This window comes from Oculina patagonica, chromosome 2 (genome assembly GCF_052425735.1).
Source record: "Oculina patagonica isolate OP01 chromosome 2, crgOcupat, whole genome shotgun sequence".
Lineage (NCBI taxonomy): Eukaryota > Metazoa > Cnidaria > Anthozoa > Scleractinia > Oculinidae > Oculina > Oculina patagonica.
In genome coordinates, this window is record NC_135759.1 from 32214511 (window position 1) to 32230205 (window position 15695).

Genomic DNA, 15695 nt, shown 5'->3' on the forward strand with positions numbered 1-15695 from the left:
AACCTACTACATCGCCATTTGTTTCTGTGTGAACAAGAGAAAAAATATGGCTTCTTTCACAGGCAAAACAGCAATACAAACTCTCTCAGTGCGACTATTTTTTTAGCTTTACAATCGTTTACCTGATCTTCTTCTTTATTTCTGGGAAAAGTTTTTCTGTTGCTTAATTTGAATGTCATGCATACTTTAAATTCTGGAGTTCAAACAGGAAACACATCAAAACTCTTTTAGACTCGAGGGAGCAGTTAGTCCCAATAGAACACGACAACTGTGAAGTACTCAAAAGAGCTAGAAATAATAATCTACAAACAAGACGTACTTACAAAACGTGAAATTTCTACACGCTTTGAACAGCATCTAATAACTTGTTATCAGCGTGACGTCAAATAAGAACAAAATTAACTGATTTCCAATTCACACCAATAAAAACGTTTGTAACATTTGAAATTGTGGTTGACTGACCAACTTCTAAGATCTTTTTGAATATGTTCCACCTTGCACAGACGTTTTCTTCTTGAAAGAGAGCTCTTTATTCGGTTACAATTGGTCTTTGAAAAGAGAAATAATTTTCGTCGCTAGCTGCATGTCGTTGAGTTTTTTGGTGTAAGTGGAAAACAACCCTCATATACCTTACGTTACAGAAAAATTTTACAAAATACAACAAAAATAAGATTTACACGAAGAATTTGGGCAAAATTATTGTCTTCACTGTACACGCTTGTGGTTTCAAACCACCAAAATCACTCGTCAATTTGGCAGTGTAGCATAGCATTGTACAATCAGTTTAGTGAACGTAGATGATACTCGTGATCAGATCGTTACTTTGTAACATCGCACTATGTATAATTTGTTTTGTACTATACAACAGTGTTTAAATTTTTATTTTAGAGTGATTTCAGTTAACCCGTGAAATAGTTATTACACTTTTAGATATTATTAGAGACTAATTCCATTGTTTTCTTTTATTTAGTTTTCACTATTACATACAAACTGGTAAATATTGTTTCACGGGTTAATTGAAATCACTCTTACAACGTAACGCAACAAAAACTTACACTGCGAATAATAAGCTTTTTCGTTTAACAACTTTGAAATCTGACATTACAAAGAAGCGGTATATTAAACGGGTTGCACGCCGCCACAAAACTTATTCCCGGTAGTGAATGCACAGCCCCAAAACGAAATCAAGGAAAATTTTGATGACACAGCTCAGACTAAAAAAAGTACAGTAATACTTATGGCCCACTGCGGCAGAAGAAGGAGATCAGGTGAAGACAGACAGGCGGACGCAACATTTTCAATTTCCATATTGTAAAAAAAAAAATAATGCTGAGTAGGTGTTATGCCTCACCTGTCCCCTTATGGTTAATTGACTAACAAATCATAAAGACAAATATTTTTAGAAGCTTATGCCCTATTCACGCCAACAAACCGTTTTAGTTAAACAGGTTAAGAAATTTGACATAATCCACGACACACTAAAAGGCACTGGTGTTTACATACAACTTATGTTCGATGGTTTTATAGATATTGCACACGGATATTTTATAAGTTTCGTATGTTTTTTCGGGACCAACCAGGACGAACGAGTAATCTGTTCTGGCAAATCATCAAATAATTTGTTTATTATCCCACTTAGGCGAAATTTGTCTTGTAAGTTAACTTCACAGTCGAATTCTCGTGTTCTCTTGACCCTTTATGGACAAATAACGTAATAGATTAATAAATGTAGCTACACTTTTAGCAAAAGCAATCATCATTTAAAGTTTACGATTGAAATCCATGTTAAACCTTTGGCGGGAATACGGCATAAGCAAGCAAGTTTAAAGGTAGCGATATGATAATATTGTAAGAGATTTCCTTCTGATTATAGCATCTGCAGTCACCACTTCACATGACGTACTTGTACCTACCAAAAAATTCAAGGGATCGGAGCAAGTCAGAAAAATTCCAAAATATAAATAAAGGGACAAAAACTTATCAAACAAACAAATAAACAATCAATCAAACAAACAAACAAAGTCAATTCAGGTTATCTAGTAGGGTGAAAAAAGGCAAAAAAGAGAGTAAAACGAGAAACTTTTCAGTTTGAAAAATTTTATTTCCTGGTCTGCTTCTTTGCTTCTAAACAGATATTATCCTCATAGACCTCGTGTGATCCTCGAATGATTGTAGTAAAAATTAATATTTTAATGTTATTGATAAAGTCACTTAAGTCCAGTAAATCTTTTAGTCGTTGTTTCGCTTACACCGGAAACAAGCAAGCAAGCAAACACACAAAAACAAACAAACAAGCAAAAAGATAGACAAGCAACAAAAAACAAACAAACATGTCTGGGTGTGGGGTGAGTATAAATTAAAACGCAATAATTTACCTCGGTTTAATGCCTTCCTTTTCCTCGATCTTGTCTATTATCGCTTTGTCAGGCATTAAGATTGTGTGGAAACGCTGAAAAACCAAACAGAGAAATACCTCTTTTTACAAATTTCTTAATTCTTTTTCCAAATGGTAAAGAGGAAGACGATCAATGATGACGAAGATGTTTTTGTTATTGATTTAGATGGGCATGGCCAAGTAAACAGTGGTAACTATTTGGAGGAACATCATTCACTTTAACACACATCTTAAGCGTTTTGGAGCATTCCTAATTGTGCTGAGTTAAAGGCTGACTACAGTTTCATGCTCTGTTCAGTGAACAGGGATGTTGATTTGGAAAAACAATCTTACGTACAACTCATTGTGCAGTCGCATATTCCTTATGCTGATTGTCCATCAGTTCTCTTGTCGTGGGAAAATTGCTAAATCGCTTGGGAATATAGAATCATGTTGAAACATTTTTGACGAGCAATAGAACAAAACAGAAACCAAACAACTCACCACTAGCCATTTTGGACAATTAAGATGAGCAGGGACAACTGTTTCGTTCCAGTTCTTTTTCGTTTTAATTTGTAATCCGAGGGCCGCTAGTTTGGCAGTATTTAATGTTTGTCGTAACCCTCTTTTATATAAAGTTGATTGTTGATTCTTGTTGTTGTTGTTGTTGTTGTTGTTGTTGTTGTTATTATTATTCAGGAGTCCTTCTGTAAAAATGCTGTCTTTTAAATATATAATTAATGCAGTATAGTCCCCATGCAGCCCTCTCAGAAAACTGGTGATTCTTTGAACGTTACCTCATAAGGGGTCAGGCTTGAGTCCAGCTGTAGATATCGATGAATGGCATACCCTGGAACGCAGAGGATGGCGGATATACACAGCATCCATCCCAGGAACTCAGCCCATCCGGGATATTGGAAATCGCCATACGATATGCCTGCCCAGTCCACACAGAACCAGATGAATATCACCTGGAATAATAATAATGGAAACTGTCCTTAGCCTGCCTTTACTTTTCTAAGTTTGACAAAAAACTGGGAGCAAGATTTGATTATGTATATCAACAAATGAAACTACTTACAAGAATTAGAAATCAGAACGTTACCAAGTTTGGTTATAATTCGGTCGATAGTTACTTATCACGCAGAGACCTATGAAAAATTTTGTGGAGATCCTTGGTACGAGAAGTTCAGTCTGAGAGAGGTGTCCGTCTTATATGGAGTTTAGTTACAGTAAAATGACTTAAAAACAGCAGGAACGGCACCAACACCAGGTGTCCGTCTTATGGAGGTGTCTGTCTTATAGAGGTATCCGTTAAGAGAGAGTTGACTGTATAGTGTTATTGGGCGAAAACACTTTACTCTCATTCTTATACCGCTCTTTAGCTTTCCATCCAGTTGAATTGCTTTGGCAACCACAAAAATGCTGAGGTATATCCAATTGCTGGGAAGTTGCCTGTAATCATCATGTTTTTTTTTTACCCTCGGATTTCAGAGAAGCTTGTACAGCTAATATCTCCGAGCATTTCAACAATCCACAGCACGACGGGCAAAGACTAGACCGCAACACCGGGAACTCCATGCCCTACTCTTTACGATAAGTGTGTGGGTTCTTTGACGTCCTCTGCTAACCATAACACTGACGATGCAGGAGACGGGGCGTACGGTTTATCGCCCTTATCCGAGAAATGGACCATCATCCTATCCAGGAGGGAGAAGCAGTGCTCCCAGCTTATAATGATGAACATTATTGCGTATTAGCTCTCACACTTCTTTCCTACTTATATCCTTCTGAAAACCGTTTTACTACATACACTGTTAGGAACGCAATAAAAAGAACATGCTTACGCCGATGATGGCGGGTGAAATGTACTTCCAGCACAGACGGTAGTACAAATTAGGACGGTGTCCGATCATGTTCTCGATATCTGTGCAGAATTTCTCAGTTCCTGTAAAGCAAAACAAAGCTGTTAACAAGGAAGCTTCATATCTAAATCTCTTTAGCTCCATTCGAGATAAAGGACAGAAAGAGGAGAGGACTTTGCTGGGCGAATAAGAGCTAAAAATGGGTTGGAGGGGAGTGGGGTAAAGAAGTCATAATAATAATGACAAAAGCAGCACGATAACGGTATATTTTTATTGATCATCTACACAGGTTCACATGTACGTTTAGTTTCTGGTATTCTTTAATATGGACTGTTTTCCATTAGGAGCTCTTAATACTGTATAAACCGTTAAAGTGGTACAGCAGGTAACACTAAGAAAGCGTACAAGATTACTTAACATGCAGCCTTTGTGAAAGAATAATAAATGCAGGGCCGTAACCAGACCTTTGCCGTAGACGAGGTAAGATCTTGCTAAGGGGTTCTGGGGGCATGCCCTTAAAAAAATTGAAATCTAGACTCTCTGTAACTCTTTCAGAGACATTTTTGATGACGCACTTCTTTGGAAAAATCAATCGTGTTCAACCGGGGATTATTTCCCCAACCAAACATATTTTGTTTTTAATTTTGGACAAAAATCTAGACGAGGCAAGTTCCTCGTTTGCTTCTTGTTAGTAACGGCCCTGATAAATGTATTTTTGCGATATCTCTTTTTAAGCATTAGCGTAAGTTTCTCACCGTAGAACCATCCAATACCCACAGCCTCCAGGAACGCTATCAAAACAAGTGATATTCCTCCTGCTTGGTAATCAAACATCTGAAACACGTACATTCCACCCTGAAGAAGAAGAAAATAACACAAATCATCACCAAGAAGTTAGAAAATCTGTCTACTTCTTAAGCATAGCGTCAAAATACACCAAATTGAAGAAACGTCGACCCTGTGAAAAGCATAAACCATGAACTATAAGACCAAATGGGAATCTGGGTAGACAGCATTGGTAATTTAGTGATACCGTAAAATTCCGGCTCATCCTCGGTGTAAGAACCTGTGAATCTCACCGGTGACGTAAAACAAAGAACGAACAAAGCAACAAAGAGCGTCAAAAACAATACAGAGCAGGAAAACAATAGCTCCAAAACAGAGAAAAATATCACAGGTTCTTACACCGAGGTAAACCCAAAATTCCGGTTATAAAGACCTCCCCCCCCGCTTAAAAGCCCCCCCTGGTTATAGGCCTCTCTACCTGGAAACAAATAATAACCCAGGGCTTATAACCGGAGTTTTACGGTATTCCAATAATTTACCATCAAGATTTAGTGCCCTACTATTCTGTGATTGGTCTATTGCAGATTTCGGTGTTTCAGAAAACGACATATACGAGTTCCTCAACCGCGGTGTTTTCATTCGCCACTATGTAGACTGCTCTAGCAGAGATGTACCATGTAGTAGCGGAACCAGAAGTAGGAGGAGGAGGAGAGGGGGGGAGACGCCCATGCCATATTAGGGGAAGGGGGGAGGAGGGCGCTCATGCCATATTAGGGGAATAATAAAGCCTTGTAGACTCTCACATTATAATAGGGTTGTTTCCAATCTGACCCCCACCTTTTTACCCATGGCCATCACCTCGTATGAAAGACTAAACCAGCCAATTCATGTGGTTTATTTTGGTCAACGATGAAATTATTTTTGGTTTATCAAGTTTTAGAGGGACGCCAACGCATTTTCTCCCCGAGCAGTTTATGTAGCTTACCTGAGTTACGTGAGCAAGTCCAAGGAGGTAGCTCACGACACAGAAACCCAATGTAATGTAGGCCTTGTAGCGACGGAAGCCTGGTCTCCAGTCTGCTAGTACTGTAGTGACCGTCTCCACACCCACAAACTGTATTGTAGTTAAAAGACAAAAAAAAAAAAAAACAGTAAATAAATAAATAAACGTTAAAGCAAGTACGCGAAAATCAACGACAATAGCAACAGCAAAAGCTAATGCGATCATGTTTGTAATCGAAACAAACAGGTTAGATTAAATCGTTGACCTGACTGTCCAATCCAAGGTTGAACAACATGAAGAAGAAAATGAATGCCCAGAATGGTGAGGCGGGCATTTGTTTGATTCCTTCGGGGTAAGCTATGAACGCCAAACCAGGCCCTGTAAAACAGAATATTGGAGAGTCATTGGTTTATTCAAATAACAGAGGCATATTTAAACACTGAACAATCGGTTCAAAAGCAGGACAGAAGCTATTGGCTTCATGTATCACCTGATATACAGTTCTTCATTTGACTAATGAAGAAGATACTTCTCATCGCATTTTTGAAATTACTTTTTTGAAACGTCAGTTAATCATATGTTAGCAAAAGAACCTTCAAATGGACGATCACACGAGATGAAGTTCTGATTTCCCTGTGTTCCATTTGTTAAACATTACAGTCCAAGTAAAAAAATTATTATTTCGCCAACGTTGTAGAATTGGCATTGCATAGGATCGGGGTTTGTTGCAAGTAGATTCATTAGAATTTGGATTCCACGCTGGCGCAATAAACTTTATGCAACTCTGTGTTGTGTTCGTAGACAAAATCAAAGGGTTGGCCACTTTTGCAGCCATCAGGTCATCGAAGTACATGAATACTACAGCTATACACTTCTTTATCATTCTTACCTCCTTTCACAACGTCAGGCACTCCGACTTGAAGCACGTGACTCATGTAACCCATCATGGTAAATATGACAAAGCCGGCGAAGATGCTCGTGCCACAATTAATAAGGGAAACAATCAGCGTATCTCTATGGAGGAAACAATTATTCAGAAATTAACTGGAATTGCGGAGGTTTTTAAAGACCATTCTATACTAATCATGAAATGACCAGAGAAGACCATAATTGAAAGCTTACGAAAACATCTATAAGCAGTCAAGTGCTGAAGCGAAAACTGGGGTCTAACTGGGCCACACTGTGAGGTGACCCTGTCACCAATATCAGGCTCAGAGGTGGAGCCAGCAGGTCAGAGACGAGAAACGGATGATGGAAGCGGGCTTGACATTGAGCCGTTTAGAACGAAAAACGCATGAGAGAAGGTGAAAGAAGGATTTGTAAAGACTTACGTGCCTTTTGGCGCACAAGGGTGATTGAACGACTTACCCATAAAGATATCAAAGTTTTAACCATAATACTAACTTAAAAGTTTGTTTTGAAAACTTTAAAGTTTTCAGCTGTTACATAGCAAATATTAGGTTCACTTACTTTTCACAGTTGTTGTGAAATTTGTTGTAGCTACCATAGGTTATGAGCCCGCCAAATCCAACGCTGAGCGAGAAGAAGATCTGACCAGCGGCCTGCACCCACACCTATGAGAAGCAAAACATATCTGGTCACAAAAAATGACAAAAAGACGTGATCCAGTTTAAAAAAAATATATAGAATAGAATATCAGCAATACACAGTTTTCGCATGATGTCTATAGAAAAATGGATTATTGATCTTATTTATAGATTTCATGATTATGTTAGGTTCGTTCTTTTATAACATCCACAATTTTTGCAGTAAATATGTTCGGGTTGGACAAGTATTATTGTAAAAGAAAATTAGGTAAGCGATCTAGGTCAGACTGTTTTTGTTTTCTTACAAAATGAATAGCTTATCATATTGAGGCGACACCTGTTAAAAGGAAATTATTACCTGCGGATTTTTTATTTTGTCGAAATCAGGTTTCAGGTAGAAGAGAACTCCCTCTCCTGCTCCTTCTAGGGTGGCCCCTCGAATCAACAGAATAAACAGAACCAAATATGGAAAGGTAGCTGTGAAGTAAACAACCTGAAATAAAGAAAAAAAATGGGGGGACTGAAATAAATGTAATTTATTTAATTCGTTGTTTATCCTTAAAACTATCAGGTATATACGTTTTTATTTTTTAGATATTAGGTAAATACGGTCTATATCGGTTCTTTCACAGCGATTAAAAAAAAATTTATAATCAAGCAATTTACTTAGTACTTTCCGGGAACAGGCGAATTGAAAGATAAAAAAATAAAATACCTTGCCAGCAGATTTAATTCCCTTCCACACACAGAAGTAAACAATAATCCATCCCAGCAGAAGACACATGGCGAGTTCAAACCTCACTTCACCCGCCTCACCAATACCAGGAGTTATCTGAAGCACCGCGCGGCTAAAAGAGAGGCAAGAATTTATTTAGAGGAGCTTCGACATCACGAAATTATCCTGAAATTAAACGAAGCCTTGCTAGAAATAGTATGACAATTAAGAGTGGAGAGAATGGGCTGAAAAAAGTGACTGAAGTCTCGAGTTTGTATATTTTTTCACTGAATCTTGGAAAGCTAAATTAAAATAGCTAATGGGGAGGGGCAATGTTCCCTCGTTCCCAACAAAATTTCCCTCGTGTTCCCTAAAAGTATTTCTTCCCAGTTTTTTCCTTTTGTTCCCATGTTCCCAAAAAGTTAATGGCTATGTTCCCTTGTTCTCTGAAACCCCTGGGAGAGCCTCATTCAAGTGACTGTATTGCGCACAATAAGTACCAGTGGGTCTGTGCTGAGCGCCAACAATATAACGCACTCCTTTCCACTTAAACAACACTACTAATTTGGAATGCACCACTTCGACTTACTTGAAATATTCTTCTTCTGGAGAGACCCACTTGCAGTCGGCTTTACCCAAAAGAACTGTGCAGTTGGGGGCAGATGGACCGCGCTCTGTCCTAAAATACAATGTAAAGTGCAATTCAGTTGGTATAGTCAGTCGTTCGACATTTAACTTCTTCGGCTTACGAAATAAATATATTTATATTCAGAAGTCAGGTGAAGAAAATAAAGACAAGCATCTACCTATGCACTCTGAGGCTGCCACAATATTCGTGAGGGTGGCACAGGTATTTTTTTGTGATTCGTGAAAAGCCTTTATTCCTCGTGAGTTGTGAAATTTTGCCTCATTAGTATACAACTTTGTGTGGAGAAGGCATCCTGCTTTAAACTCCAGAAGTTTCAAGAGCATATGAAACTTAATAATCGGTGAAATTTTCAGCTCTATACGTGTAATATTGAAGGAGATATTAGCTTTCAAAAACTGCAAAATTTCTGGGTGGCAAATGCACTAAGGAGCCCATACATTCTTTGTAAAATTTTGTGTTTTCAAACCCGCGTCAAAGGAAAAGTATTTAAAACATCAGGCTCAAATTTATAGCAGAAGTTAATCGCGTCATGTTCTATCAATAGTCATATCTGATATTTTTGTAGCTCGATCAGAAACTGAAGCGCTTATGCTAATGAGCCAAATATTGTAAACAAAGATTCCCAGAAATTACAGCTGAGTAACACATGTAGGTCAAGGTTTTCCAGAGGTCTATTTATCTAGCGCATGTATAGTGTAGATGAAGACATGTTTCACGTACAGGCACAAATCTGTATTCCAATCCTTATCACATGACTCCCAAGGCAGGTTCTTCTGGAACGATGCAAACAGGTAGTAGAAAGTCCATGCCATGATAACATTGTAGTAAACACTGCAGAGGAAGGTGATAATCACCATACCAAGACCAATACCTGTTAAAAGTAGCACAATAGTCAATGCATTCGTAACTTCGGTTCTGGTTAAGATACTCCGGGCGTAAAAAAAAAAAAAAAAAAAAAAAAGGAAAAAAGAAAAAAAAAAAAAAAAAAAAAAAAAAACAACTTCCAATTAAACCAGTCAGCCAGCCATTCAGCCGGCGTGATCGGGAAGTGTGTTTTTAAAGGTTTATATCATCTTTTTGAGCTTTTCAGTATTTGGCTTATCTTCGGTGTAAAAAAACAAAAACGAAAACAAAAAACAATGTCTTGAAACAATGAAGAACAGGAGAACAATACTTCCAAACAAAGAGAACTTCACAGGTTTTTACACTGAAGTAAATCCTCTTAATTGATTTACACAGACCGAACACTCTTACAGCTATCTCACCTCCCAGAAGGGGACAGTACGTTGCCCAGGCACCGACCACACCCTGTTGAGTGTACTGACCAAGAGCTACCTCAAGGTAGAAGATTGGGATCCCACAAAACACCAGGCAGATCACATATGGAATCAGAAACGAAGCTGAAAGAGACAAACAAAGTGACGCAACAAAGAACTGTTAGTAATGGTAAAACTCTATTGATATGCTACTCTGTTTTCATATTTCCATAGCCATCATGTTTGTTTCATCAAATTCGTGCAGGTGCATTTCCACTGCAATGGACAGTAGATGTTGTTTTTAATGCCAATTTTAAAAAAGGTTCGTTTTACTGCTTGTTTTTGAGACAATTTCGCCAACAAAGAACCGACCAAAGTATACTTTGTTTTTAATAGTATCCACGATCCGAGCTTCCTTAAATGAGGAGTCCGGAATCCGCGCTAAAATTCTTAGCCAATCCGAGATCCGCTGTATTTTTGAAGTCCTGGTATTCTCTTAATTTATTGCAAGACACCCGCAATCCGGGCGTGTTTTAGGCCACATGTCAGGATCTGTCGACCGTGAACCTATTCCCCTCACCCTCAGTTAACTTTTGTCAATTGAAAGACTGGCCGTTTGTCTGCTGTCTGTTAGATGGAGTAGTGTACAAATGAAATTTTCTTCAGCAAATATCTTAGGCCATTTGTAGGACGTATTTAATAGTGAGTAAATTTATAGATTTGTTCATGTCATGTGGTCAGTGTTTAATGAAAAAAATAGTAATATCGTATTTCACAAAATTGAATAGAATTAATAAAAAAGCGTAAACATTAAAAAAGAATTAGGAGGTTTTAAAAATCCACGAAGTGCGAAATGCTGTATTTTGTTGGCCGCTCTTCCTGCCATTTTAAAACATCATTTTTCCAAACCAAATTAAATCAAATCGTCGTTGCCTTTTTCGAACAATCCTTTTCGGACCATTTCAAACTCCTTGCTTTTCAAACAATGCTATATAACAAAAAAATAAATGGGTCTTTGTGTAGACAAGATAAGAGACCTTGTAAGTACAACATTTAAATAACAAAAGGCGCTTTCTTCGATAATTTTGATTTGATATGCTATTGCACAACACAACTTGTATCGTGACTTCTTATTGCGTTATAGTTAAAAAAATACCGGACTTATCCGACTTTTTGGCGCAATACCTAAAATAATATTTTTGAGATCAAACTTGTAGCTTATTATACATGACATATCTGTCTGTTTTACTATGCCGAATATATGTTGTACGTGATGATTCGGTTTTCAATAGCCTCATTGCTCTCAAAGTATTTCTCTCTAACTAGTATTTTAATAGCTTCATCTCTCAAAGATAAACATGACCGTGTTTTCAACACGTTTGAGGCGAATACCATTTCAAAAGAAAAACAAAAAACCTTAGATAAGATGTTAAAAGTTTTCTGTTACAGACACGACGTTCAAAACTCTCTCAGGGCCTCCTACACCTTGAACAAAGATTGAAAGAGTTAATTGGGAATCAAAACAATACAAAGCGCCGATCTATAAACGGCACTGACTTTAATTTACGAACCTGAAGTGTCATCTTCACATTCTAGATTAATGTATGTTTCCAGTTTGTCTGAGTGGATAAACGGCTGGCTGGTTGCGAATAAAATGTAGGTGACCTTATGCAGCAATTCTGTGTTCCAAACTTTTTACGACTTTCACAGCCGGTATTTCAATTAGTATGCAAATTAGGAGTCGCCAAGTGCTCGCATCGTATTTGTATTTTCTGTGTTGTTCATATTAAGCCTAATACTTCGCTACACATTATTTGACCTTATTTCTTATAGGCAGAAGCCACAATCTTTAAACATGAGCAGATTTAACTTTTTATTTCCTCAACGGGCGGGCGACACGACACAAATAGTTCAAGTGATTGGATATCCAACAGCCATAATATCAAATCGAGTCACGCTATTTTCTCCCGCGCAGATTTGTTGCGCTGTATACGATACATGAGAAAATTTATAAGTTGATGATTGTTAGTAAAATCTCCTTTTGAAACTAACGACGGTATTTTCTCGACTTCTCAATCGAAGATAAGTAATTTATTTTACGAAGTTATCAAGTAGTTGTGAAGTATCTCTGCTCATGCAAAATAATCACAGCTTATTCTATAACACGATAATTTTCAAGATAAGGCAATGATTTACCTCCGCCGTTGTTGTAGCAAAGATAAGGGAATCGCCAGACATTTCCCAAGCCGACGGCATATCCAATACAGGAGAGCAGAAAATCCATTTTTCGGCCCCATTTTTCGCGTTCTTCCACTTGGACTGTGGGTTCGCTCGGAGGCCCAAAGCTTGCCTTGCTTTCCCTAATTTCTGAATCGGCCAGTCCAGCTTGGCTGTTATAGCCGACTGGGTATAACTCCATTCCTTTGGTGGCCATTCTTAACCCGCTCTGAGTTTAGATTTACCGCTGTTTTCAGCCCTACAAAGCGTTGCTAGTTTTGGCGTGCCTGATATTGCGGATCACTGAACTCAAATAGCTCGAGTTTGGAAACTGCATAATAATTTAACCACCAAACAAAAGGCTTCATAGTAAGGTCATTATTTAACACATTCCATTCATATCATTGCGAAATGTGCGGGCTCCCTTAGCGAAGTTGGCTTTTTAGTTACTTCGCGTCTTTTGTTGCGTATTTCATTACAACTGCTAAATGTATTACACAATTCAATTTTTTATTAATGAAAAATCTTGAACAATCTCAGCATACCACTTAGTCAAAGAGCACTTAGATAATAGCATATTAATATGAGTGAAACATCTCCGGTGAAGGTTGTAAACCTTGTTCACAACTTTCGTATCCTCAAAGGTTACTAGGTTCTGCCTTTGCCGTCTACAGGATATATGAAAATTTTTTGGAAAAATTAAATAAAATATCAAGAGTGGTTCACAAAAGGTCGCTCGAGTGACCAAAACGAAGTTAATGTCCCTCGGATCGTGATTGGTTGAGCGGTTATCACTTTAACGTTATGAGCGACAAACATTTCCCGCACTGGGTAATAAGCTAATGACGTTCACCGCAATGTCATGAGGTGATACAAAGTGATTCTCCTAAAGTTAGGCCTTTGGACTGCATCCTCCATTTAGAGTCCTTAAAACAAAGACCTTTCTAAAACTGCAACAGTATATGTATAAGATAAAAAGACACAGGACACACTGCGTCAAATCTGCTTGACTGTTCTGTTGTTGTTGTTCATTTCACATGTAGATGCATGCTGGGATAAGTTTCCGGGATCCATATAAACAACCTGAATCTGGTTTCTGATGGCTTGGACCGCCAGTTTTTTTAAGCACTTTACGGATTTACGAAACGGAAAGATTAATCCTAAACCAGGTTTAGCTGTCTGACACCAATCCGAAAGATCACCTTCTTACTAGTTTTATAGCCTGCGAGCTTTTATCAAATTTTAAAAAACCTGGACCTGACTTTCAAAGCAGCTTAGAACTTGAAGCACGCCGTTTGTATGATTGTGCACGTGTGTTTGAGGTCACCGTTTTTGATCTTCTCCAAATTTGAGCAGATTCTCTGTTATTGAAAGTGGTCAAAGATTCTTTTAATACAGTGGCATCCCGATTTCTGAAGATGAAGCCCTCGGTTTTCTCGAAACTCCCGATTTCTTAAATCAAGTTTCGTTTCCCTTGGATACTACTTCTCGGTATTTTTATCCCCATTTTCTCGAAGCAATTTTCTATTTCCCCTGGAGGCTCGAGAAATCGGGATTCAACTGTAACTTTCGGTTAGGTTTATAAATCCTAAGTAGGGCGTAATAGCCACTGTTTTCGCAACATTTTGTTGCGATTAAAAAAAAACTATATCTGGATTATTTCGAGTTTTTGAAATAAGCAGAAGCAGCATGAATTTCATTGCCGGTTTACACTGGTTCCTGGTCGTCCTCCATCAGGAATAACGTTTCAGGAGAGTAGCGTGACTTTGTCAGCAATAGTGATGAAAGTTTTGTTTACCTTAAAATTGTTTGAATATTTGATGAAACTGAGACGAACTGATACGCGCTTTCACACTTCCGTGTCCGGGTCACGCAACTTCCATTCTTTAATATCACCTCCCTTGGTAATATATTGTATTTGAAGAAACAAGTAATAAAAATAGAAAATGTTTCTGAAGCCATAGTTGCACTACGAAAATCCTGGCGTATTCAAGCGGTTTATATCAGACTTCACGACAAATAAACTACGCGCATCATTATTTAAACGCCTGTGAGGTTTATCCCTAATGTCCGGTGACTCTTCAAAAGGCGTCGCGTTTGTTTTGACTCTTTTTTCAACATAAACAACGCAAATAATTTCTGTATTATCACAGGAAATAATTGAACCTGGATCCGGGGATGGAAAATACTTGTACAATTGAGAATTTTACAGCACCTAATTTAATTATGAATCAGTAAGACGCTGCTGATTTTGCCTTTCCAGTCGTTTTTTATCACAAAGATTAACTTTTTCGCGCCTCATATTCTGGCACGAAACGTTTCGCAGCGCTGCCCGACTCCGAGCAACATTCTATACATTGAGGTTATAGCGCAATTTCTTGCGGAAATTACCTGAAAAGTCAAAGTATAGATCAAACTGATATTAAATTATGTTGATAAGTTGGTTATAAAAAATCGCTTGTTTTCAGCTGTATTGTATCTTCTTTCTCCTATGCTTGTTTAAAATCATAAACAAGGCTTGAAAGATGTTTAAAAACAATCGCTTTCCGTGGCACTTTGCATTGCGGTTTTGATGCTGACTCTATCCCGGGGCATTTGCCTTGAGAAATGTGAGATTCCTTGTGGGCGGGAAACTCGTTGACAACTTTTCAAGCGTCCCGTTTGTGGATGAGACTAAGGACATAACGAGTTATAGTTTATTGTGTGGAAAAACTGAAATAAATATGGCGTTAGCAGTAGAAACTTAAGGAGGGGCAGCGGATGTCCAAATTGAAAAAAAATCATAGTCATTCAGTGATCTACAAACTGTATGCTTGTCAACGCATTTCAGTGTGTTGAGAGCGCTTTTGTTGAAGTCAGCGTCGTGTTTTCGTAAATTTATATAATAATACACGTTTAACTGATGAAAATGATTACAGTTTTTCAATACAGTCAAACGAATTCAAAGCATACCTCCACCGTTGTTGTAACATAAGTAAGGAAAGCGCCACACATTGCCAAGCCCGACAGCATACCCAACGCACGACAGGATGAAATCCATTTTGCTTCCCCATACTTCTCGGACCATTACACTCTCCTTATCTGCCACTGCAGGACTTTCATCTTCAGTTACCTCGCCTCTGGTGAGCGTGATGTTACTTGGGGTAGCAACAGGATACAGCTCTAAGTTGGTTTTGCTGTCTGGTGCCGCCATTTGTGAACGATTTTCTTCCCACGAATTGCTTGAAGCTGCAAGACGCGATGCGTCGTTGTTGTTTTTGGTATGTCTGATTTGATGTGCCAA

At 38.2% G+C, this 15695-nt stretch overlaps 1 protein-coding gene across 2 annotated transcripts; it reads right to left on the minus strand.

Annotated features, from left to right (window-relative positions):
• Nucleotides 1–1030: 1030 nt before the first annotated feature.
• Nucleotides 1031–15685, minus strand: LOC144644231 (sodium- and chloride-dependent GABA transporter 1-like). 2 transcript variants are annotated; one of them, XM_078503674.1, is made up of 15 exons: nt 15365–15685; nt 10205–10339; nt 9660–9810; nt 8880–8969; nt 8291–8423; nt 7934–8068; nt 7499–7602; nt 6918–7042; nt 6294–6406; nt 6011–6139; nt 4995–5094; nt 4222–4322; nt 3172–3345; nt 2376–2449; nt 1031–1909 (listed from the first exon to the last, which is right to left on the minus strand). In XM_078503674.1, exons 1-15 carry the CDS (start codon nt 15603–15605, stop codon nt 1891–1893), a joined length of 1824 nt encoding a protein of 607 aa, XP_078359800.1. In that variant the 5' UTR covers nt 15606–15685; the 3' UTR covers nt 1031–1890. The 2 variants fall into 2 exon arrangements, with proteins under 2 accessions (XP_078359800.1, XP_078359801.1); XM_078503675.1 differs by lacking the exon at nt 15365–15685 and adding an exon at nt 12392–12740.
• Nucleotides 15686–15695: the final 10 nt, after the last annotated feature.

Coding starts and splice junctions, on each gene's coding strand:
- LOC144644231 (XM_078503674.1), bottom strand. CDS start 15,605: ATGGCGGCACCAGACAGCAAAACCAACTTAGAGCTGTATCCTGTTGCT. Junction 8,069..8,290: donor GAATTAAATCTGCTGGCAAG/GTATTTTATTTT, acceptor TCTTTATTTCAG/GTTGTTTACTTCACAGCTAC. Junction 4,323..4,994: donor GGGTATTGGATGGTTCTACG/GTGAGAAACTTA, acceptor TTTGCTTTACAG/GAACTGAGAAATTCTGCACA.